Below are 26459 nucleotides of genomic sequence, written 5' to 3' on the forward strand. Positions count from 1 at the left end.
CCCAGAAGGTGAGCTTTGACTTGTGAAGGCATGGTCTGTTAATCAAAGCTGTTTCGCTTACTAAATTAATGTATTGGTACACACAACGGAAAGGAGTTTTAAAGTGATTTCAAGAAAAGCACAAAATTACATTATAAAAATATTCATACAAACGATATAGCACCCAGTCTGCTTTATCAGAGAAGCTCCCTTTCCACCGACTTGCAAAAAGCAAGTGTTAAGGTGTCATGTGCAATATTATTAGGGCTGTTTGTGAGCGGGGAATTAGCATCCCAGTCAGACTTAAAAACCTTTCTCCTGAGCAGCCTCAAGTTTCTACATGCAAGCCTCCTCACTACTGGGCCATGGGAAGTTTCTGACAGGGAGCCACTGTAGACTCTTTCCAGCACTCTGTGCCTTGTTTGTAAGCAGGGAATGTGCACTAGAGCAAGGTGATGTTATCAATACGTTCTCAGCTGTCACCATGGACTGATTGGTGCTTTACATGCATGGGGTGCTGCTAAGCTGTGAAAGGTACACAACAGGAAATTTTCCAGAGATGATTTCCAGGAGTGTCTGTTAAGAGTTGACCTACTTTCTATTTTCTAATAATGTTATGACTGCACTATGCTTGATTTACCTGTCATATCCGGAAACTATGAATGTGATACACATTTATTATTGGTACCCAGTTCTCATATAGGTTTTCTGTATCCACCCCCCTAGAAACAAAACAGACTTCTAGATACAATTTATATATTTTTTGTTTGGAAATTGATTCAACGTTCTTTCTTTTTCTTTAATCTGATGTGGAAGGCAAGCATGTGTACATCATACTGCAACATTTGCCAGTAAAATACTTTGGGGTGGTGATGGTGGGGCTGACTTCTGGTGAAATCTCGTCTATCTGGATAGTCAGTAGAGAAGGTTGTGTGTGTGTGTGTGTGTGTGTGTGTGTGTAGAAACCAGCCAATGATAACATTTATATTTATTGCTTTGCCCACTTCCACCTGTGGCCCCACCCAATCCTGGAATGTGGCCCTCAGCAAGGACTGTGTCCCGTGGGCTGCTGAAGCCTGTACATTTCTTTGCTTTTTCACATCTTTGCTGTGTACCAGCATTGTATACCTGAGAGTGGATTTGCAAGCAGGAAAAGGAGATTGTGAATCAACACACCTGAAGTTGTAACAGCAACGTGAAAGAAGTCTGACTTCCACTCCCTAACATTTTTGCATGTGGGGCTGTTTATAAAATGATTTCTGATGAATCTTAGGTTGGTTTGACATGGAGATTTGCCATAATTGCCACTTCATAAAACATTAATAAAAATAACAGCCAGCCACAATTAGCTCATTAACAGACTGGGAACTGCTCTGCAGCAGCCAGATGTTTCTATTCTGTTGTTACAATATCCCCAATAATTCTATATAGCTGTGCCAAGCTAATTACACAATGGAAGCCCTTGGGATACCTTAATCTCTATACATACTTTTCAGTGATTTTGTTTTCCCTTAGAAGAGAACAGAAAGCATAATTCAAAGTGAATTGCAGCAGAAGAGCTTTATTGTTAACTTTTAGCAGTGGTATAGTTATGATTAATTCAAACAATTAATTATACTGCTGGCATCTGTGGGGCCCTGTCTGCTTATGCCAGTGATAAATTTGGTGCCGCTTCCCTTTTAAGCTGTGCAATCTTTTCTCTCTCCCCACGCCCTGCCATTCTGCATTCTCTTAGATCTTCAGTCAAGCAGACACCCCACTGAAACGCTGGCTTCTGGAATTTGCTGCCAAGCGTAAAAAGGCAGAAGTTCAAAGTGGAATAATCAGAAATGACAGCCTGTGGGATAGACTATTCTTTAATAAAATACAGGTAAGGATCTGGAAAAAAATGGGCACTTGTGCAAGGAACCCTTTACGAAAATGAAATTGTACATGAAACTAGAAAAATTACCGGGGGGGGGGGCAACCTTTCCCAGAGAGCCTTCTTGCCCTGTAATGGATTGGGCTTTGGCCCCAGCAGCATTTTTTATGGGTGAGGCCTTTGAGTGGAATTGTTATTCAAATGAATGGAGACAAACCTTGGGCTGAGTGGGTCCCAGTCACTGAATGGGTGTTTGCCCCCTAGCAACAGTTTTACTGTCCTTCAAAGGAGCTGGAAGTCTCTTTCAGTCTGGATTTTAATCTAAACTGGAGAATCTGGCTGCTCCCTAACTTAATTTTCAGGCATTAGCCATGGCACCGCCCTGTCTTGCAACAGACAGAAGCAACTTGTTTAAGAGTCAACTAATCTTTCACTCTCTATCGGCTGTTTAGTTTTATGCAAGTTCACAAGTACCTAAACTGTGAAAATCACAGGAAATGTTGCTATCAAAGTGACTAATTCAGGATTGCTGGAGTAAACAAAGAGACCCCAAATAGGCGCCATTCTTCTTATAGAATCCCGATCCACTTATTGTGAAAATTCGCATACCAAAAGTGAAACTTATTGTAGCTTTAAGGAGATTGTTCATCAGTGCAAATATTTCTGCTTACCTGATAGAACAATCTCATTCCTGCTCGCCTGTGTGCTGTTCTGGGGTTACTTTCAACCCCCCAGAGCACATTTGGGAGCACGGCATGAAGCAAGAAATGAAGCCATTACTAGAAACACAAAAGGAAAGCTTGGACCAGTAAGAAGCAAGATCATATTCAGAGTCTATCAGAAGGTCTCAAATACATTAGTTAAGAGTTTTACTCAACAGTACTTGCTCCAACCAATTGTGTGCTCCTCCAAAAAAAATTGTAATGATAAAAAATTATAAGCAAGAAACAAAAATACAAGGTTGTAGCTAGCTGTGGCTTTGCAGTAATAGAAAATGCTTATGATTGTGTACGGTGGGGCATCAAATTTTCACCCATTGTTCCTACCTCCTGCACCTCTGTATCTTTTCCCATGCTATTTGGAACGGCTCTGTAGGGACTGCAGTAGGTAAGGAATCCATGAAAATTGGATGTCATGGTTTGCATGAGGGTACACTTTCTGCTAGGGACACGGGTGGTGCTGTGGGTAAAACCTCAGTGCCTAGGACTTGCTGATTGTATGGTCGGCGGTTCGAATCCCCGTGGTGGGGTGTGCTCCCATCGTTCGGTCCCAGCTCCTGCCCACCTAGCAGTTCGAAAGCACTCCTAAGTGCAAGTAGATAAATAGGGACCGCTTTATAGTAGGAAGGTAAATGGCGTTTCCGTGTGCTGCGCTGGTGCTGGCTCGCCAGAGCAGCTTCGTCACGCTGGCCACGTGACCCGGAAGTGTCTTCGGACAGCGCTGGCTCCCGGCCTCTTAAGTGAGATGAGCGCACAACCCTAGAGTCGGGCACGACTGGCCCGTACTGGCAGGGGTACCTTTACCTTTACACTTTCTGCTAGTGCAAAACCATTACTGGATACAGACAATCCAGTTTTATTTGACATGAAAATAGAATACTCTACAGCCCATATTATGCATTCAGAACTACACTCCCTCCCCTCCCCATTTCTCCCAGAACATCATTCACCTAGGCTGAGGTGTGTGTGTGTGTTATGTGTGGCAAGGTCAGGAATGTTTGCGTGGCGAGGCCCTGGGCCCCGCAGTTACATTAGATAATAAACACACAGACACAAATGTTTAGGTTAATGGGATAAAACAGGCCACAACTTTATTGGTTACAGATGTGAGTGGCTTGGCTCAGGCATTGAATGAAACCGGACTATATCCTGACTCCTGCACATCTGCCAGGAGTCTCATAAGGGTAAACCACTGGTAGGGGGAGCCCTATGATATACACTGAATAAGAGCTCCCCCAGGGTCCCCGATGGGGTCGTGGCATGGCTTTGGACAGGATCCACACGTCCGGGTCCCTTTAACAGGATACCCTTAACGTGGAGGGGCAGGCGGAGGCAACAACCTCCCCTCCCATAAACAAGGCTTACCCAATGCCTAACCGCCACTCAAGCCCTAAAGGCTCGCCGCCAACTTAAATGGCTAGTGGCCATGCCCCCGGCCAACCTGATTGGCCAGCCGGGGGCGTGATGCGGCTGGGAGTCCCTATGACTTGGGCGGCATCCCTCCACCCACAGCTGGGTTACTGGGAGGTCCTGGATGCACTCCTGCAACACTGTTACCCCCACCCCCGGAAGGGGAGCAGACTTCCAGCATGCAGTGTGATCTTCATAAATGTGGGAGAGGAAAGAGGTCTGGAAATATAGGCATAAACTATTCGACTAGATCTAACGGGTAGGCTGATCTTTGTTGTCCCTGAAAGCCCAAAGTATACTATGCAAATATGTACAATAACTTCTTTATGCTATATGCTGTTTTTTCAAAGTTCTCTTTGCCCAACAGGCCAGCCTGGGCGGCTGTGTTAGGATGATTGTAACAGGAGCTGCTCCTGCTTCTCCCACTGTTCTGGGCTTCCTTCGAGCAGCCCTGGGATGTCAGGTATGTTGTACCTGTACATTTATCCAGTTGCACTTTTTATTTCCTAGCTAGAAGTTCCGCTACCATTAGGGGAAAGCTAGATTGTTAAAAATGAGCTGTGGTATTAACTAATAACACTGTGGGAACTAAACACATCCATAATGGAAATAGGGAGAGTTAAGTATTAGGACCATATAAAGAGCCATGTTTACATACAGCAAGTCCCTTGCAAAAGTAATATGCTAATGGTAAAGATCTGATCAGAACTTGTGTCTAGATTTTAATTTACAGTTCAGATCAGGTGGGGGAGGTACTATAGACAGATTGGGGCCAGATTTGTCTGCCTTCCAGTTCTGTCTAAGGGGAATCCCCCTCCTTGGATGCCCCTGTGTTTCCTAGATACCATTGAAGATCTCCCTTTTTAAGAAACAAGATGGATGCACCCACCCTTCTTAAATGGGTGTTCAAGGTGGCCGGGATGCTGAGTAAGACAAACCCAGCTTGCAGTGTCTTTCCTTTTTCTTTAGCAGCAACCACCGACAGGCTTTTGCAGGTGTGGGCAGAGGCCTGTAGCACTAAACTTGACCAATAATTGGCTCATGCCATTCTCAGCCAGGTACTAGTGGCTTTCCTAGCTTGCAGTACAAGTTCCAAGGTGCATCCTCTTCAGCTGCTCTCAGAGTTCCTACAAAGGAGAGATTTCTCCTCCATCTTTACTGTCTTTCTCCATCTCTAAATTCAGCAATCAGAAGCTATTATTGTTCACAATTGTAATTTAGATTGTGTTCTTCCTGAGTCCCAACACTGGAGAGAAAAGTATTTATTACTCATTTATTTATTTTTGGCCTTCAAATAAAATGGTGAAATTAGCATCATCTTGTTTAAATGATGCAGGCCTCTGAATACCTGTTCTGCCTCTGAATACCAGTTGCTGAGGATCGCAAGTGGAAGAATTCGGCTGTCCACTTGTTCTGCTCGAAGGCTTCCAATAGGCATCTGATTTGACTAGATGGACCTTTGGTCTGACCCAGTAAAGTTGTTCTTATTTTCTTACATACTTTTGACAGGTCTATGAAGGCTATGGTCAGACAGAATGCACAGCTGGCTGTACCTTCACTACTCCAGGGGACTGGACATCAGGTAATAAACCAGGCAGGGTACTGAATCATCAATTAATCAATTGCCTTTTTATGCATTATGAAATAATTCACAGATAAATAATAAAAACAGCTATGAATAATTGTAAAAACAATACATAAACCAAATAAAGTTAGCTGTGAAAACAATACAAAATGAACATCAAAGACAGGGACCTTTTCATCCAGCTGGAAAAGCTTGTTGAAACAAATATGTCTATCATTTCCCCCCAGAAACTACAGATAGTGGGCACCTTTCATATCCCAACAGAGATAAATGTTCCACAAAACAGGAGCAGCTGCACTGAAAACTCTGCTTTGAAATACTGTGGCTTCTGGTATTTCAGAGATTGTAAGGATAAACTCCTGTAGAATGCAGTGACCTACTAGGTATATGAGGAATAAGGAAGCCCCTTAATAAATTCTGTTTTAGAATGCATGTTTAATTAGCTTATTTAAGCTTGAAAACAATTAGGTCAGAATCCTAAAATGCCATGTATGTGCGTGCAGGAGAATGACGTGTAATCGTGATATACTTTGCAGCTTTGGGCTCAGCATTTTTCACTGCCAAAAAGGCAAGCAGCTTTAAAAACCAATCAGTGGTTTGTCCCTTTTCTCACTGAAACAACAGCTGTGCTCAGCCTAAACAAATGCTACTTACCAGTATGCGTATATCATTTCTTTAGATCCCAGCTTCTGTGATTTACGATAATCTGTGGCCCTGTTTGGATTTTGTTTCCTCCTTTGGATTGTCCTTAGAAAGAGATGAGCTCTGGGTTATATGTGCTCTTTCCCCTCACTTCTAATTACAATTATTATTTTTCACTAGACTAGCAATAAAACTGCATCTTCAGCAATGTTCAGATACTTTTATGATAATAATCTGCTGTAGTCGTTTTACTTTTGTTTGTCTTTATTTTTTTTTAAAAAAAGACAAATGTCTCCTTGGCAAGAAGCCAGTGACTCGATTGCAGAGCAGTCTCCTTCACCAGAGAGCACTGTGAACTGCACTGTCACTTTCATAAATCTATGTCGAGGGATTAGATCCTGCACTGGGCAGGTTGTTGGCCTAGATGACCTTTATGGTATACCTTGCAACTTAAAAACTATCATCTCTCTGTGATTTGCAGGTCATGTTGGAGCACCTTTGCCCTGTAATTTAATCAAGCTGGTGGATGTTGAAGAACTAAATTACTTTTCTTCTAAAGGAGAAGGAGAGGTAACATGCACTCTTCCTGAACTCTTTGCTGTCTCACTTGTAGTTTAAAAAAGCCAATGAACCATTTTCCAGAGGCAAGATCTGTCACTCCTTTACAGGAGATAGGAGGGTGAAAAGATATATATATTTCTTGAGGACATGACCAACAAGCTCAGGTGCAGAAGGAGTTTGCTCTGGTGCTCAGGAAGGCAAGCGAGCAAGTCGGGCATTGGCTCTCATTCTTTCATTTCAGTACTGATGATCCAAACTTCATGCAGGGTAATGGCAAGAATTCCTGGAACTGACAGGCGCTGGGAAGGGAGAAGGTTCATGCCATAACTCCTTAGAAGCCTAGTTTAGGATGAACAGCTAAAGGAAAACAGGCACAATGAAATATACACAGCATCCTTGGAGTAAGATGGTGGCAGTGGACTTAGACATTCATCTTGTCCTGCTGGCCAGGATTAGTATTGTGGTGAGGCTGCTTTCTGATTACTGTGAATAGGACTATTATTGTGGATTTGCCTTGAAGGAATGCAGGAGCACAGTTTGGTTTCGAACAAAAAACGATGAACCATCATTAAAAGATGGTTTCTTGGTTTTCTCTGGAATAATTTGAAGGGGCGGGGACAAAGAAGAGTGGCACCTGAAAGTCCAACAAATAAGTTATAGCATAAACTTTCATAGTCTTAGGGCGTAAGTTATTGTGGACTATGAAAGCTTATGCCACGAGGCATTTCTTAAGTCTTCTACAAGACTCTTTCTGCTGCAACAGTCTGATATGGCAACACACATTTCACACCCAGCTGAAGATGGTGTAAGCAAAATATGTGCGTTTGAGAAAGAAACAGAAGAGCAACTGGAGTTTTGGAGACAGAGAAAGCTTGGAGCTGTAAGCTAACAGCAGCTGAGGAGGAAGAAAGGTGTCTTTCCCTGGCAGTCTGGTGTGGGAACAATGGACTGGCTTTGTTGAATGTTAAGCTGTCTGCCTCCACCTATGCTTGACTTGCATATATTTATTTAATACATAATTTTGTTTTGCAAACTGCAGTACAATAAACAACAACAAAGCAAAAAGTTGCAGATTTCTCATGCACCATTGTTACAGGATATAATGGGGGGGGATAAGAATTAAAAAATAATAATTAAAACAACTATCTGATATAGCCTCTCCAAAATACAGCCCAGGTACATTTGTAAATAAACCCAAATATTACAAAACAAATGATGCTTCTATTCTGCCTGTTGTGCATCTAACAGTATGTTGTGTTGGCTTAGGCTGGTCTTTGCTCAGATGGAACAGAAAACCTTCACTCAGGAAGCATTACACATGTTCCAATCTACTCATTGTTGGCACAGAGTCCTCATAGGCAAACAGCTGTGCTTCTAGAACTCACAGGTCCAGCTTCCTGAAAGTCTCCCACCTTGTATCAGTGGTGCCAACTGTATATTTGTGTGGTTGGCCCTCCCCTCCCCAGAAAAGGGTTATGCCAGTATTCAGGGGCATGTGATTATAAAATAAGAGTTCCTTGTGTGGCTCAGTCTAACTCATAGGCTGAGGTTCTTGAAGACTTTTTGCCTATATATTCATCATTTGTGTGAAGTTATAACAATTGGCCTAAGTCTCTCTTTTTTTAAAAAAAGATGTCTACCTTGCAGTGTACCAGCAGATCTATCTCTTGCAGATTTGTGTGAAAGGTCCAAACGTTTTCAAGGGCTACCTGAAAGATAGAGAGAAAACCACGGAAGCTTTGGACAAGGATGGGTGGCTTCATACTGGGGATGTCGGGAAGTGGTTGCACGTATGTACTGAAATGCTAACTTTGCACACTAAGATTGCAGGTTTACAAGCCCTTCTGACCAAAGGAAGAAGTGAATTAGACATTGATGTGTACGTCAGATCATGAGTATAGTGGTGGATAAAAATTACTACTGTGTGATATGAGTATATGCCAGACCTACATCAGGGTTCAGCTCCAACATTGGTTCCCTTCAGATTCCAACCCTCCCCTGGCCTTATTTTATGGGCTACCTCATAGCAATTGTCACATCTTACTGGTGGATAAGGCATTGGGTTGGATCCTCAGTCTATGTGGGTGGGGGTGGTCCATGGTCACAGGGTATCCCCTTAATGGGAGCCTGGAGGAGGTACCTCTTGTTCTGATGCCTAGCTTGGGTGCTAATGGGCTATAGCACCCCAAATGGTGATTTTGGGGTTTGCCTGGATGTGATACATACTGTGATATGTATCTGTCCCTGTGGGGTGACCCATAACATTGATCAACCCTGCCAATCATCTACCAGCAGTTGGGCTGGTTGAGTTCAGGATACCCACCCAATGCCTACCCCAAAACCTGCTGACACCTATAGTTGTAGCCTGTTTAAATCCCAACATTGCTGTTCTTTGTGTTGTTGTGATTATACCTAACCTCCTCCCCACCCGTGGCTTTATTATGCCTGGGCCGGCCACTTTCTGTTAGGTTTCATAGATATTTGACCTTAGCTTCTTTGGCCAGTCTGAGAAATTTGAAATCTGTTTGAATTCTGCTGCTCAGAAGGGACCTAGTAGACTGGAACTGAGTTGCTGGCAAGGCGATCTCACTTTTCCCTAGCTCTACGTGATTACTTGCTGCTGCATAAGCGTGTCCACACTTGCAGGCTTCCCTTCGGCATCTGATTGGCCCCTATGGGAGATAGGATGCTGGACTAAATTGGCCTTAGGACTGAACCAGCAGACAGACTTTTCTTACAGTCTTATGTTATTTTTTACTCACAGAATGGTACACTTAAAATAATTGATCGAAAAAAGCATATATTTAAACTGGCTCAGGGAGAATACATTGCACCAGAGAAAATTGAGAATATCTACATTCGCAGTGAGCCTGTCGCCCAGATATATGTGCACGGAGATAGTTTACAGGTAACGCTATCCATTTTCTAAACATTCCTTGAAATTTGGTCATGCCTTTTATACCATTTTGTATTGTTTCCTGGGTTGGGGGGGGCGTTGCATTTAGGAACAGGCAAGGTGTCATATTTATTCCATTTAATAATGTTCAAAATGGATACAAGATGTTGGTGTCTGTTACCTGCTGAGCAGGTAAGGTCAGCAGCTAGATACATAGTTTAATGAGAGGAGCACAGCATTTGCTCACTGATGTCCCAGGCACGAGGCATTCTGGGACATGTAGCAAACTTTCTGGCGCAGTGGTCATTGATTGACCTGCATACTCTATAAAGTCTGTATTGATCAATAGGGAAACAACTGCATAAGCAGAGTCAAGCAACACACCCACATGCAGATTTTGTAACATTTGGGGCCATCCTCCTGATGGAACTAGAAGAGCTGAAGGACTATGGAGGAGAAGTGAAAGTAACTTTATTGCAGAACTATTTACTGTACAGTGGTACCTCAGGTTAAGTACTTAATTCGTTCTGGAGGTCTGTACTTCACCTGAAACTGTTCTTAACCTGAAGCACCACTTTAGCTAATGGGGCCTCCTGCTGCTGCCGTGCCGCCGGAGCATGATTTCTGTTCTCATCCTGAAGCAAAGTTCTTAACCTGAATCACTATTTCTGGGTCAGCGGAGTCTGTAACCTGAAGTGTATGTAACCTGAGGTACCACTGTATATGGAAGCCATTATCAAAAGTTAAGAGAACAGAGCTCTGCTCTGAACCTCCACTGCTGAGAACACGAACACACACACACACACACAGCTCTGACTCTTGTGATAAGCAGAAGCTGCTGTATCATTGTTTGAGGAATGGGGGGCAAAGGGCAAAGAACTTGACAAGCACTCTTATTTAGGAAGCACAGATAAGAGAGCACAGCAAAATTCAAGGGATCAAGATGGGTTTGCTGTGTCACAAATACAGCCCCCAATTTTATCTGTATCGTTGCAGGCCTTCCTGGTGGGGGTTGTTGCACCTGATGCTGAAATCATGCCAGCCTGGGCCAAGAAAAGAGGCTTTGATGGAACTTTTGCAGAGCTCTGTAAAAATGCGGTAAATTGCTTATGTACATGTTCCTGTGCATTATTAACATGCAATTCAGTGCCAATTTGTGTGTGTGTGTGTGTGAGAGAGAGAGAGAGAGAGAGAGAGAGAGAGTGTGAACAGACAAACATAAATTATAATTCTAATTGGTAGATCAGAATTTGCCAGTGCACTGAAAGAGCCTTATGGCGAATGATGCAATATGATAAGCTGAAAGGCCAACTTCAATGTTACATTAAAAGCAGCCTTCCATATCCTGTTGCCCCCAAGATGTTTTGGACTCCCAACTCCCAGCAGCTCTAGCCAGCATGGCCAATGGTCAGGGATGATGGGAACCGTAATCGAGAATATCAGGAGAGCAGCAAGATGGGAATGGCTGAATTAAAACAATTCAGCTAATGTGTTTGGATCTGACTGTGACTTTTTCTTTAGAAAAAAAGCAGCTACAGGGGGCTCTGAACTGGATCAGATCCACAGCACGGAACGAGGGAGCTTAACCATGCCCAGTTTTCCTGCTAATAATAATGCCCCCAAATGACATATTTACTGCTTTGGATAGTTTTCAGGCCAAAAGGGAAAAGGGGTTTTAATCCTGGTCAGGATTCCCACAGCTTCTTTTCATAAAGAAAGGCACAGCCAAGTCCAAAGCACAGTAGTTAAAACTGCTTTTAACATAATGTGTAATTCTGGCTCTAAGTAGCTAGGTGATTACTGTGTTAAGAGGCTGGGACATCTGTTAGAAAGATTCCATTAGATAAGCAAAGCTCTGTCCTGTAACAGGAGCTAGTATAACATCTTGGTTTTTTTCCACTTTCTTTTATCAGTACTGTTCCATTGCTACAAGATGACATCTATTTTTTTGCACAATGAGATATACTTTTGTTTCATTTTGTTTTTTGGAGGCTTGGAATGTCTGAGCCAGCGCCAAATCATGTGATTTCTCTGCTGTTGCCTAGACTAGATAAAGATTGCAGTAATGTTCCAGAAAGAAGACAGCAAAGCTACTAAAGAGCAGGTTTTATTTCTTCTATGGGTGTTCCAGCACATTTATCTTTGGTGGAAGCCATAAGTGAAGGACCATAGCTCAGTGGTGGACATATGTACTGCCTGCAAAATGGGGTCAAGATTCTCAGCACTGCCTGGATGTTCTAGGGATTGAAAGACCCCATGTCTGAAACCCGGCAGAACTGCTATGAGTCAGTGTAGGCTATCCTGAACTAGATAGACAAATAGCCTAACTCATTATAAAGCAGTTCCTACGCTCCTATGTATCTGAATAATTAATTCCCCACTCCTTTGTGACAAAGCCAGGTGAGCTACTACCACTTGAGTAAGGGGGTGGAAATATGTAGAGCAGCTAGGATTTAGCAGTAGCAAAAGTAATTCCTGGCAACATTCTTGGGATGTTCAAGAAATAAGGCTGTAATCCTATCCCTGCTTACCTGGGAGTAAGTTCCATTGAACTCAGTAGGACTTACTTCTAAGTAGATGCCTACGCTAGAATCCAGGGACTTGGTTATTAGAACACTAAGGAAGTAGACTGTAAGCACTTTCTCTTTAGATTGCCAGCTGATCAGGCCTGGGACCTGGCCTCTGTGCAAAATGCAATTCATATTGACAGCATTAGATAAATAACATTGCAAATGGCATCAGTGTAAGGTGTAGGGAATGTTTTCCGTGGAATGGAATGGAATCTACTATTTTGGAACTGGCGTTATAAGATACAGTTTCAGTCACTGAACTCGTTCGTACTTTAATTTTAAATGCAAAGAGGAAAGTGAGAGCTCAGAGCTCTAAGAACAAATTCCAAGCCAACATGCCAGAATAGGAATTTAAGTCTTTGTCCTGCAAACTGTGTTTGTGCTTGGGAAATTTAAATCAAGGAGGTATTTCAGACTACATGACTGCATGAAGACTACAGGACCAGAATTCCTTAAGGATGGGCAATGTTTTTCAAGCTGAGGGCCACATAACCTTCTGAACAGTCTTGCAAGGGCAACTTGCCAGTAGTGGCCAAAAATGGGTGGAGCAACAAATGTAAATTTTACCTTTTGTACAATAGGCTATTTTGTACAAACACTCAAGCACCCTGCCTCTATCCTCCCCATGTCAGAGTTCAAAGACACGTTCCAGGTGGGCATATTTGGAGTGCGAAGCTTGGCATGTGAAGGGTGTGACCTGAGAAGAGTTCCAAGGGCCAGACAAAGAGGTCGTGGGACAGACAATTCATCCCTCTGCCTGATATTTCCCATCCTTGCCCTACACAGTATAATCACATTTCACCCTCTGCTTCTTTGAAAAGTTAATTGTCAACAGAGAGCCAAATAAATAATTATTTAAAGGACTTCCTGGCTGTAAATGTTCTCATATGTTCTTACTTAGGAGCTCAAAAAAGCAATAATGGAAGATATGGTGCAGTTAGGGAAAGAGAGTGGACTTCATTCGTTTGAACAGGTAAATACTAAATACTGATGATAGCTTTTGATTACTAGATGCAGATGAGCTTCTTCTTTGTGACTGAATAGCAGGGATTTTAGCATGCATTATATAAAAGCCCCAATGCCTCGCTTATGCTTTGTGGTTCAGTACTCAAGTGTGTATTTTTCTATGAAATAAAACTATCCTTGTCTGTTTATGAATGCATGAAAGGTAATGTTACAGAAGGTCTCTCTCTATGATAGATAACATGATAAAATATTTGAAACACCATTCCATTCAAGCTGAGAGCAGTACTGGAAAGTCAGCTTAATTACCATTCTTGTAGCTGACCTGGAAAATACAGCTGTTCTGTTTGTCCCCCATCCATGGACTAATCTCCTCCTGACGTAGGTATTTTTGCGGCAGACCTACAAACCTCCAATAAGGGAAGTTCAAAAATGGACATAATGTACTCCTCTCTCTCTCTCTCTCTCTCTCTCTCACACACACACACACACACACACACACACATATCATTTAAGAAGTGTGATCTAAAATAAGGTCATGTTGTGATTCTATTATTTTTAAAAACACAAATGTAACAGCTGTAACATTCGTATAATTCCTAAGCGTGCCTGCATTTGTGCACTAGATTTGGCAACAGCATAATAAATGCACTTGCAGTGTCATAATGCATGCACTAAACAAGAATAGAGACTGTAGAAACTAATTCCACATAAAGCTTTCCTGCTTTTTCAAAAACTGGTCTATAAAAAAATGTTGAGAACTTACTGTCTCTTAAAATTGCTTTTTCTCCCATGCTGTAAACTTCCCTGTGATGAAATATACTAATCTATCAATTCATCTAATATAATCCTTGAGGGTATGGGGGACACATATGCCTCTGTTCTCTGCATCATTTCAGCACTGTGTAGTGAGGTGGGCGGGGGGAGCCCTCCTAAATGAATTCTTAAAATCACAAGCAGGAAACATGGGTACAAAGAAGATATTAAGGGCAAAGCCTTTTCCTCTATAGTCACTGCCAGTTGCTTGGGTAATGATTTTGGGTGTTCTTAGCTCAGGGAGGCAACAAAGAATCAAAAATATGCAAGTTGCATTGTACCCAGTACTCTTATAATGAGCTCCTGACACTTAAATGAACAAATGCACATTTAAACATCATAGTTTCCTATGAGGTCTATATTCAGGATTAACACTTGATTTAACACTGCTTTCTGCAACATAGAAGATGGATGGCTAATGTGTTACTCTTTAATTGTAAAAATGCAAATAAAACATAAATGATCCTTAAGTTGCTTCCACAATTAATGCTTAGCACCATCACATTTTTCACAGCAGCAGCAAAGATTTTGCCAACACGAAACTTTGAAGTGGGCACTGCAGTTCATTTTCAGGGCTAAAGGTAGTCAAGTGTTTTAATAGTTAAAATTTAATTTCCCCTAGTGCCAGTTATTTCTGCAGAAGGTGGAGAGAACTCCGCATGTCCTCATTGTGTCTCAATCCTAGAATCGAGCCTTTTAAGATTGTTTTTGATGCAGAAATGTATTTTTTAAAGTCTGTTGCTAAAATATACATTGTGTCTGCCATTAAATGCCAAGTGATAACAACAACAGCCGAATTTAGAATTTCTATTCCAAGGTATATATACCAAAGCAACAGGCACAGAACCTCAGCCATGCAGCAAGCTACCTCATTCTCAAATAAGCATGCACAGGATTGTTCACCTTTCAATAACAAGCCAAGCAAATAAAGAGCGACAAAACTTCCAAATATCTAAATAGTCTGGGTTGTATTAAGAAGTCAGATAAACGAAAATACAGTGTGACTGCTTACTATAATTTATGCTGTAAAAGTCACATGCTTTGCCCTATTGGGAGGGGGGGGACCTTTTGTTCAAAAAGCCAGTGTATTGGGCAAAGCTAGGGACATTATTGATGAATTTCTGCAACTAAAAGGCTGAATTTAAAAGTAGGCAGGTGTTAGCACTGGGCTATTACATCCTACATAGGGGTGGGTGTGCAGAATAATACTTGGCAGAGTGACCAGTGTGATATGTCTGGAACACAGCTATCAAATCAGCTGTTTCCTTTTATTCAATGTTACAGTATATTTTTATAAACATGTTGACTTGTTTCCCCCCCCCTCATAGGTTAAAGCTGTTTACATCTACCCCGAAATGTTCTCTGTACAAAATGGTTTGTTGACACCTACATTAAAGGCTAGGAGACCAGAGCTGAGAGAATTTTTCAAGAAACAGATAGAAGAGCTTTATTCAAGCATCTCCATCTGACACCGGGGGAAAGTTCTTCAGAATAACGGACTCTGTAGCAACATTAGGATAATACTGAAACGTGAAAAGGGCGCAGTTGAAACGAATAAGCATCTGACCTTCCACGCGAGCCTTCTGTTGTCGGAAGACACCATCACTGAGTAATTCTTTTACCATCTAGTTCTAGTTCCTCTTGTTGTAATGGATGCTCTTGAAGATTGCTTAAAAACATACTGGACAACCGTTAAGCTACTTTCAATCCCACTCCTTCTGAAAGCATTTTACAGACACCTTTGTTATTAATACCTGCAAAAACATAAACAAAGATCCCTTAGCAAACAGGAAAGAAAAGCAGACTGGACCTGCCCATTTTGTATGACACTCCTCTAAGCTCCTGGATGATTCAATGATGTGATAGGGTTTCCAGATGTCTCTCTGTATGGGTACCATTAAGAACTCTTTAGAAGCAAGCAGTTCCCAGGTTGCACATCATGCACACACCTTCCTTAGCATGGTACGGCACCTTCCTTCGTGTGGTGTAGCTTCACCCTTGGCTGCTACTGCGTGCATATGTGGCCAAGAACTCCTCACTGCAACTGAGCTCTTAAAAGTACCAGGGTCCCACTCAGCGAGATATCTGACAAAGACTAGTGGTCTACCTCAATGTTCTTGGATGCTCAAAGCCAGAAATAAATCTGTTACCCTGATGTAGAACTTAAAACTGGAATTGTTTAATCGTTCTTTAAGTGGTAGCACATGCTTTCCCTGCAAGACATAAATTGAATTCACCTTGTGTGAGCCATTCACAAAAAGAACAGATGGGAGGAAGAGTTTGGATTTCTTATGTATCGAAGTAGGAAGAGCTTTGGATTTCATGCCTACTTAATACAGTGCAGTGGCATGTGCTGGGTGAATGCTAACCTGTAATTGCCAGAAATGTCAGAAATGTTACAGGCCCTGGAATTTTTTGTATTTCTTGTGTCTTGGATGTCTCTGCAATTAGCAAGGGATCCCTGTGGCTGCTCCTTTTAAAGAACTGACTGCCTTGTGTTGTGGCAGCTACCTGACAGCAACGTGCAAAACAGAAGGATAGTTGGTATAAACATGCTGCATAATTTTGCAGCTTCCACTCCCCACCACCCCAGTGGATTCCAAATAGAATAGGATTTTGAGTCAGAGCTTTCCCTTTGCAGCACTTTATAGCGGTGCACTTCAGGAGAACTGAGCTGACTTCAAATAATTTAAAGAGGATGCAGAGTCTTAACAAACAGCTGTTTGGCCACATCATCTGACTTTAAAGCAGCTTCTCCCAGCTTCTTCTTCCACCAGGCTTGCATCTACTCCAAGTCCCCACCTCTTATTCTCATGCATTCTGATAGCAGGCACTTCTGAGCAAATAGTAAAGGCTTCACTCCCTTGACAATGGCCTTGAGAGGGATTCACTTGACTGAATAATAAAAATAAATGTAGAAAAAGAGCCTGTTCCCATATTTTTTTAGGCCAACACCTTAGAAATTTGCCTAAATAAATATTCCATGTTTCAGTGGAGAAACTAACGCTTGCTCTGGAGAACCTGCACAAGCCTTCTTATGATGCCCAGGAATTGCAAGTACTGTAGATCAGGGATGGGAAACCTGTGGGCAAGCCTAGTGGTGCTGGACACCCAAGGCCCCATCTGCCAGCACATCCAGTAGTCAGATCTGATAGGACCTGCTGAAGTTCCCTCTCTTTTATGCAACTACTAAAGGTGCAGGGGCCACGTCCCCTTCTGCATCTGACTACCTTAAATATAGTTTTCTGCTCTGAAGTAGTAATTTGATTCAAGGGTTGGGAACCTGCAGCTGAGCTAAAACTCCATTCACACCTGACAGTTGACCATGCTGGGTGAGGCTGATGGGACTCAGGAGTTCAACACCATCTGGAGGGCCACAGGTTCCCTAGCCCTGGCATAGTTAGTACTAGTACCTGCATACAGGAGGACACAAGAAGATCTCTGCTGGATCAAACCTAAACCCAGTCTACTCCACCATTCTGTTTCTACAGTGGCCTGCCAGGTGTTCATGGGAATCCTGCAACATGAGGGTAGCAGCACCATTCCTACTTGTATTCCTAACACTGGCGGTAGATCATAGCTATCAATACTAGTAGCCATTGATAGCTTTACCCTCCATGAATTTGTTTCTCTTTTAAAGCCATCCAAGCTGGTGGCCATCAATATCTTGTGGTAGTGAATTCCACAATTTAACTATGCACAAAAATAGTATTTCCTGAAACTTCCAACATTCAACTTCATTGAAGAAAAGCTTTTCTATATATACTTTCTGCACATCATGCATAATTTCATCCACCTCTGTTATGGATGCGTGTTTGCCTTTTCCCCAAACGAGAAAGCCCTAAATATTGGGCTCTTTCCTTATAAGGGAGTGTATTGTTTTGGTTGGCCCTTCCTGCACAACTATTCCTCAGTGGTGGCAGTGGCAGGGTTAGGTGAATGTCTGAGTTCAAATGCCATAGCTATATGAACAAAGCCATAGAACCAAATCCAGTGCTAACAGATTATATGGCTTTCTTGAAACTGTCTCCCCAGACGTAGTTCAGATTTTCTAAAGTTCTCAACACACAGCACCTTGCATGGAGAAAGAAGCTTGTGACCATATTAATACAGGAGCTGCTTCTGATGTAGATCAGCATGAGTGGAAAAGCTGAAAGGTGGTGAATAGGATGGCAAGGTTCAAAAGAAGGCTTTCTGTATACAAGAGGGAATTTTAGCATCTGTAGTCTGCATTATACCTGCTGAATTTCCCCATATATATCACTATTCAAGGAGCAGTAACTTGTCTTTTTTGCACCTGGAGCTCCCTAATGAGTCACAATGCTCACATATATTGATATAAGGAAAGATCAGCTTAGATGTTACTTTTTACATGAGGAAACCTGGGAGGTTTTAGGACATCTGAACTATCCATGAGACATCAAGAAGTCTTGGGCTTGTTTGAGCTGAAGTAGACCTACTATCTCCATATCATCTTACCAATAACTATGGTGTTAAATGATTTATCCACATGGAGCTGCTAAATCAGTCAAGTTGAAGGGTGACCAAAGTGAACTTAACATTGCAAGATATTTTTTTTTAGAAATTAGAGAGACAGCGATTTAATGAGCAAGTGTTTAAGCTGAGCCTGGTTAATTAATGTCTGTTCTGAACAAACTGTTAAGATTTCAAAAGTGACTGCACTTTTGAAGTAGTACTTCCAGTACAAAAAGTACTTCTTTTGTAGTTTTCAAATGCCTGTTCTGATTTCTTGATAGCCCAGCTACAAAGGTTTCACTTTATGCTTAAACTTATCTGATTATCCAGGTTCTATCAGTGCAAAAGCAGAATTAAAGCCAGTAATTTAGGCTTCACTGTCTGGGCATAAGTCTCACTGAACTCAATGGGACTAACTTCTAGTAGCTATGTATAGACTGCACTGTTAGATCCACACTTGAATACTAGGCTGCAATTTTACAGCAGATAATGACACCACGTACTTTTCATATTCATTGGAGGAGGAAGGTACACAAGTTTTCTTGTGTGTGTTCTTTTCATTTAGGTTAAGGCATTGCTTGGGAATGATTTTCTAAATGCTTACTTCCCTGAGCTATAAACACTGGAGAAAACTGGCCCACAGATTAAAAGCAGGTCTATATGAAATTGAGGATTTGTAGTTGGCACTGGCTCTAAAATTCTCTCATGGCCCCAATTTACAGTCTACAAAGGTTACTTAGATATTTATTGAACTTTTACTTGAAGCAGTACATAGGAACATATTGGGCAGGATCCAGCCAAAGCCCCTTGGGTATGATCCAGCCACTTTTCATTCTCTTTGATTTCAGTTAGACAAGCATTTTCTTAAAACTTAGATATTTTCTAGTGAAACCAAGAGTTCTTAAAATGGTTAACACTGGTCTAGCATATTTTTCTTAAAGAAAATAATTCAATTGTGCATTTCCCTTCATTGAGGAATTGCAATTCCTTAAACCATCATAAGGAAAATCCCAGTAATCACAATTGCCCACTCTAGTGGCCGAGTTGTGAATGTTGTTCAGTATACACAAACCCACACAATTTTGTTGTTTGCTGCAGAAAAAGGAGCCAAGCTAGAGCTTGGCCCTATATGCTTGCTAAACATTACAAGATGTATTACACCCCAGTTAGGCAAATAGGACAAACACTATGGCCTAGGGACAGATTGCTATCCGCCTGTCGTTTGCAATGGATATCTGTCTCTGGATTCAAAGACTACTAGGGAGTAGGCATCCTTGAACTTTAGGTGCCCTTTATATGATATGACGGTAGCATGAGAGCCACTTACTCCTGGCTTTATGCCACATTCATGCTGCAACATTTAAGAGCCCGGCAGCACTTGAGTTAAGCATCATACAGGTCCTTCCCACCCAATCATCACCCTTTTACCTCACCTATGAAACAAGTACATTAGAAGAACCCATTGCTGCTGTGCTGGTTGCCCACATGGCCATGTGCTTTTAAAAGTTATAAAGGCAAAATATAATGCCATAATGGTAATGGATGAATGTGGCTCCTACATTGTACCCAGAATACAAGGACACCTTACCGAGTAAACATGCATACCCCGAGCGGTCAGTACTTAAAGAAAGACATATAAAAGCATAAATCAGAACACGAACTAGGTTTAAATAAATTGTAAGTTTTCCTATATCAGCAAATGTGCATATGCCAGTTTAGGATATGCACTGTTACACCAGTATAATCACGGGATTACAATGTTACCGCACCAAAGGCTATTGCTTGTGGGAATATTATTTCCTATCAGAGTTTTTTGTACTAGCACTAGTACCTGATCCTAAAAAGATAATGTAATATATAGGAGGTAGACAAAGTGCTGCCCTACAGGTGTTGATGGATTATGAGCTCCATCATCTCTGATCACTGGTTGTGCTTACTCAAGTGGAGGTGCATCAATGTCTGGAGGGCAACAGATTGGCACAATGACACCTGCTATGATGTTATGCCAGCAGGAAAGATCAACACCCCAGCCAGTTAAAATCAGAGTTCATGGCCATCATGACATGCTAGTCAAAACAGAGTCAGCAACCTTTGGCCAGCCAATCCAGGATTTTGCATATACTCTGAATCGGATTGCAAACTACAGTGAAAAATAATAGGTCAATTTATCATCAAAAGCACTAGAATTAAACCAAGACAAGTTCAGAATACATAATAATGGGATTTATCTATTCGTTACACACCCATTCTATGAGCCCATTAAACAGTTCTGCTGCTGACTCTTGGATGATACTGATGATATAGATCTTGTTTCAGTCAAACACCAAGACGGCCTTGGCTGCTGATTTATGCTGAGAAAAGGGATGGGGGATTGTGACCCAAGATCTCTTGGTGGATTTTGCAACCATCTGGTATCCAGAATCCAACTGAACAGTTTCTCTCCATTGGAAGTTGGATGCACTGTACTATACTTCAGTGGTTCCACTCCTACTTTGATGATCAGTTCCAGAAGGTGGTATTTGCATTATGGGGCCCTGTGGTATTTACACAATGGGGTCCCCATGTTTCCATCTTGTTTTCTATTTTCCTAAATACATACATGAGCTTAGCAACACCATTCAGGGATTTAAGAGTGAGGTGCTGCCAACAAACTGATGTCATAGAGCTCCACTTCCAGACGAAGCAATGGAGGTGCTGAATTGCTATGGATCATTCATTGGCTCCAGACAAGAAAGAGGTGAATGGTTTGTCAGAGCACAGAAGTGTTGTTGAACCAGTTCCTTCTAAGGAATCAGGTTCATAGTTTGGAAGCAATCATCCAACACTATCACTGGAAGCCTAAGTGTCACCTGTGGCATACAGTGTTCCCAGCTAAGGATGATGTGCTAGTTGCAACTCCTCAACAGAGGTAGCACGACCACATTTATGCCCTAGTAACCTCCAGTTTATACTACTACAGTGCATTACAAAGGCTTCCAAAGATTTCTCAAAAATTTCAGCAAGTTCAAAATTCAGTTGCCTCAGTACTTACTGGGATTGGCCTTATGGAACATATCACTTTTCTTAACAGCCTCTGCTTTGGACACAATTCAAACTGCTGGTGGCCACCTTTAAACTCTTAGATGACCAATGATCCTGGGTCCATAAAGAGTCACATTTTCCCATAAAATTTTATTTTATGGGAAAATAAAAAAAAATTCTGCCCAAATTTTATTACCACTAGAGATCATTTTAAGAGATCCTCCCTGTGTCACTTAAGTTAGGTGTGAGCAGAGAGAGGGCTTTCTTTGTTGTGGCACTACATATGTCAAATGTCCTCCCCAGACTGCTACCTGTTGAATACCATTTTTATTATTTTAATACATGTCCAGTGTAGATTGCTTTAAGTGACATTTTATTGGTTCTACTGGTTATTAATATGCACTATTATACTTCTGTTGATTTGATTTTCTGATTTTTTAAAACTGAGTTTTATTGTATTAGGTATTTTCTTCCAGCTCTTTTTACCTGATGGCTAGTATATAAATATTTTTAATTAAAATAAAGAATTTTGAGGGCAAGGGAACAAAAATGGTGATCCTCTCCAGTTATCACTCTGCAAGGCAAGACCATCCAAAGATCAGGTGCTTAGGTGGACAAAAGAAGACTTCCTCAAGCTAGTGCCCTACAGGGGTTTTGGATTACAATTTCCATCAACCCCAGCCAGCATAGTCAGTGGTCAAGGATAAGGGGAGCTCTAGTCTAAAATGTCTGGAGGGTCCCAGGTTGGGGAAGCTTGAGCTAGCTCACCTCAGGTTCTGGTAGGAGGATGGGAATAATGGTCATGCCCCATGACCCTGAGCAGATAAGATGAAGCAAGCTGGTTCTACATTCCTAGAACTTAACTAAGGAAATGCACAGTATTTAAAGATGAGTTGTGTTCTTAGTTATTAGAGGGAATCTCTGTGTTAGCTGGTTCATACATGCATGTTCATCACTTGATGACTTGTGGTTATTGTGTGAACTGTGTCCACCAGAAAAGCATGGCATTGATACGAGGTGAAGTAAGACAATATGGAGGTTTTGTTCCTGGTCAATGACATTATTTTCCACACACGTCATCTCTTCATTTTGGAACCTCATCAAAGTGATAAACTTGCATGTGTAAATCTGTGATGGGCTGAACCAGGGCCTAAGTAAATTATACAAGAAAATTCAGTCATTACTGCAGGTTTAAAATCATATTACATAGTTTTGTATTATGAATACCTGATGTTAAAGTCTTCCCCATAAAATATCAAAGCGCCAAAAAGCATATACAAGTGAAATAAAAAGCACTATTAGGACCTATTTATTTGACAAATCACCCTGCAGTCAAATGAGGATTTTCAGCGTATCCTGCATGAAAAGAAGCTGCAATTCCTTTACAAACATTTTTGCAGCACATGACTGGTAATGACAGTAAAATCTTGTATCTTGTTAATATCTTGGATTTGATTATTATTGCATATATCAAAAAAGCAGCTTCTATCTTTTAACAGGTTTCTTTTTTTGAATGAAACAAATTAACTTGAACATTATAAACTATTGTTTTCCATCTGTGAAAAGCACAAACTGGTGATCTATATGTAAATAAACTATGACATGAATGTAAACTTTAAAAGTAATAATACTATTTTTGCATGAAATCTGACAAAGAGATGTACTGGTTCTCACAGAAAACTATGGAAATATTTCATCTAGGGATTATTAGTACAATAGATGGAACACTGTTTTCTTTTGAAGTAAACAAGCTTTTGCTAAAACAGAATTTTTCTTGCTTTGTAGAATTTACCAAAATGAAAGCTGGAAGCTTGGATGCTTTAGAACTAATGCTACCCAAGCACTAGTGAGATTCAATCTGCAATCTTATATACGTTTGCCTGGGAGTAAGCCCTGCTGAAAATAAGTGGAGCAGTTTTATGTAGAATTAGAAATTTGGCCTGATAATGGCCCAAATGACGTCTGCACACAACGAATCAGGGTTAGATATGTTAGGAAAAATCCCCCCTCCCGCCACTGAACTAGAATGCCTACTCTTTCTGCTGCTACTGGGGAGTTTTTCCTGACTACTGTTTTCGCCATAAGAGTTTCTATGCCACAAAAGTATTTATGTGAAATCTTTCTCTTTGTCCTTAAGAGTACACTAATTGACAGGGACAAAGGAATGAATGTCTTATGAATTTGCCCATCAAAGTCTCTCCCCCCCCCACCGCCCTTAATACCACTATGGCAGGAGGTGTTGTAAGTTAAATGATTGAGCTCTATTTTCAAACCAAAATGAGCAGAATGGGCTGGCGTTTTAACTCCAAAAATGCCAGAGGAAAGAGGCATTATAGAGGCATATGTAGTAGGCATGGTGGTAGGGTGGCCAGGTAATGGTGACTGGTGGGGTTACACACTACTACAACACTCATTCCACTCTAGGCAAGGCACTACACCCATGAACTTTGATCTTAAAAGGACTGCACTAACTGCAATGAAAGCTCCCAAAATAGCTATAACCACCTTTTAAAAAAGCAAAAGAAAAGCGGAACAGCAGTTAGAAAAAGATGGAAGTAAATGGCTGGGGAGATTTACTTGAAATCTTGCAAATACTGTAAAGTGAATAAGCAAATGGCTTTTACTATAGAGAAAATGACTAGTGTGGAAGCATGTACTTATTATTATCAGTGCAGGTTAATGAGAGCCACCACCTCCATACCACCAAAGTACTGATCTAGTATTGATAGCTTGATGAACTGAAATGGAGAGGCAGCATTGCTGAGTGGGGTGCTGAGCATATTCATTCTGCTTTCCTATTTATAGCAGCATCCCTAAGTTCTGTAGAAGTAGTCAATGCTTCTTTTTTATTTAAAAAAATGAGGTTCTGATGCTTACATTGATAAAAAGTGCTGTGGGTGGCAGCACAAAATGGCTGCCATGGACAACCAAAAAAGAGGTGATGGTACTCTGTACCAGAGAGTACAGAGAGAGAGTACAAAATTATTGCAAGTAGTGAAACTAAGTAGACCAATAGCAGCTCCTGCCAAAATCCTATCTTAAGTTCCAAAAGTTATCCTGGTGTGGGGGAAGCAGGTAATCACTGAAGGTTGCTCCAATATCCAATAACACTAAATTAGCCAGAAAGCGCTGTACTAAATGCAAATTCACTAAGATGGCAGTCTCTGTAAGCAAAAGGTGGCTGCATGTTTAGGCATCAGCAATCACTAGGAAAGTCAAGACTAAGTACCTGAACTCAAGTATGCAATTCTTCTGCTTTGCGTGTGTGAGCGCGTGTATGTGTTTTAAGGCCAACAGCTTCAATAACTTGCAAAAAGCCAATTTGGACCTCTGTAGTAAGATGTACATATTTATTTCAATGGGATTTGCTTACAAGTAGGTTTTGGGCTTCTTAAAAAGTAGGGGCAGGGGGAGGTTAATTAGCATTACTTAGGTTGCAATCCTGTGCACTTACCTGGAAGTATTACATAGGATTGCATTGTTAAGACTGTGAACCTGATAGATGATGAAGTTAAGCAATAAATAGTCTGTTTTAAGGGTGTCCAGTTGTAAGGGATAACACAATTATTGTAACTTTAGCACTTTTGAAAAGAAAAGAGAGAGAGAAAGACAGTAATTTAAGCAAGTGTAGCTTTCCTTGATGCTGCATGATGAGTTGCATCTGCCAAAAATGTAAATCCCAGCAGCCATGGGGAATCGGTAGCTGTCCAGATGTTAGCTTATGCCATCCCTGACCATTGGTTGCGCTTGTTGGGTCTTATGGGAGTTGGGAGACAAACAAACTATGGAGGGCTTACATTTTCCCCATCCCTGTGTTAAAATGTGCAGGAGCTCAGCACTCTTTCACATTTGGTCACACTAAAGGACTTGCAGCAAAAGCAGTTCATAATCAGGGAAGAAAACAAAGAAACAAAAAAGACCCCCACAAACACCAGCCACAATTGTTCCCAATTAGGATTTTTCTGTGAGACAACAGCACTTCTGTAAAAACCTTACCCTATCTATCATACCACAATAGAACAACATGCCTGCATTCAAATAAGAGTAAAACATTGCAAGTCAAACAGCCATTTCCCCTAAATATACTGCTTATTCTATTTTCAACTAAAGAAAAATGAAGAGATAAAAATGCAAGGACTTATTTGTTTAAGAACAATTGTAATTAAATATTCTATCCTCCCTAGTTTTGGTATATCCGCATGTATACCTAAAATACAAAGAAGCAAATGTGGGATTTTTGTTTTGTAAAGAACTGAAAGACTGTCAGGTTTCTCAAATTTGTTAATATTCCTCTTGACTGACAAATAAAATATTTTATACAAAAATTGTTTTATTCTAGTATTTTGTCTGTGTGGTCAGTAACTAGTCATTCAGAAATGAGTGCCTATACCTATACTATATTATGCTTGTTTTCTTTTCTTTTTTTTTAACAACCAAAGAAATACTGCATTCTGAGGTCCATTTCAGAAATCTATGCTTTCTGACTTCAATGTCTTTGCAGATAAAGAGGAACCTGTCTGCAGTCGCTTGAATTTATTCTCGTTATAAAACTGGCAGTAACAACAGAAGAAAATGTATGAGCTTGTTTAACATGAATAGATGGGAATGTATAGTATTTTTTCAGACCATGTGTTTAAAAGAATAAAGTCAATAGAATTATTCAGCTTATTTTCCCACTCTGTGTATTAATGTAGTCTTCAACTGATCCCCTTTTTATATATTTTCCCCCTCATGGTTTAACACAAACGGACAAGAGGCTCACTATTTTCAGTGGTTCAAAGTCAAAGCAGCCTTGTATGCTGTAACTTTAGCAGAGCAAGAGAAACAGATGCCCAAACAGGTGTGGGGCCACTCAAGGACTCTGAGAGGAAAATTCACGCAAAATCTATCACCGCTATATATAATTCAATTTTATTAGGTGTGCTTCATGCTGGTGGATCCTGTTCCATAAATTGAGAGT

General features: G+C 41.1%; 1 protein-coding gene and 1 long non-coding RNA gene across 18 annotated transcripts in view; one reads left to right on the forward strand and one right to left on the reverse strand.

The window, feature by feature from the left end:
* The window catches only part of ACSL6 (acyl-CoA synthetase long chain family member 6), a 77909-nt gene extending 61738 nt beyond the window's left edge, over window positions 1-16171 (forward strand). For 11 of the 12 annotated variants that reach the window (XM_082211564.1, XM_082211572.1, XM_082211571.1 and 8 more), the window contains 9 exons: window positions 1715-1849; window positions 4337-4432; window positions 5479-5551; window positions 6678-6766; window positions 8431-8547; window positions 9522-9665; window positions 10650-10751; window positions 13125-13196; window positions 15331-16171. In XM_082211564.1, coding sequence (XP_082067690.1) covers window positions 1715-1849; window positions 4337-4432; window positions 5479-5551; window positions 6678-6766; window positions 8431-8547; window positions 9522-9665; window positions 10650-10751; window positions 13125-13196; window positions 15331-15471 — 969 coding nt within the window. In that variant the 3' untranslated portion in view covers window positions 15472-16171. Of the gene's footprint in view, window positions 1-1714; window positions 1850-4336; window positions 4433-5478; window positions 5552-6677; window positions 6767-8430; window positions 8548-9521; window positions 9666-10649; window positions 10814-10848; window positions 13088-13124; window positions 13197-15330 lie in introns of those variants that run through there. The other variant, XM_082211566.1, reaches the window with a different exon arrangement.
* LOC309525926 lies at window positions 6773-15700 on the reverse strand. Of its 6 annotated transcripts, XR_014216571.1 has the most exons (4): window positions 15570-15669; window positions 13496-13588; window positions 8398-8466; window positions 6773-7056 (listed from the first exon to the last, which is right to left on the reverse strand). It is a non-coding gene; the product is annotated as an uncharacterized lncRNA (long non-coding RNA). The 6 variants fall into 6 exon arrangements; XR_014216566.1 differs by lacking the exon at window positions 13496-13588 and having other exon boundaries at window positions 6773-7040; window positions 15570-15700; XR_014216567.1 differs by lacking the exon at window positions 13496-13588 and having other exon boundaries at window positions 15570-15700.
* Window positions 16172-26459: the final 10288 nt, after the last annotated feature.

This window comes from Podarcis vaucheri (assembly GCF_965113315.1).
Source record: "Podarcis vaucheri genome assembly, chromosome: 2".
In the NCBI taxonomy this organism is placed as follows: domain Eukaryota; kingdom Metazoa; phylum Chordata; class Lepidosauria; order Squamata; family Lacertidae; genus Podarcis; species Podarcis vaucheri.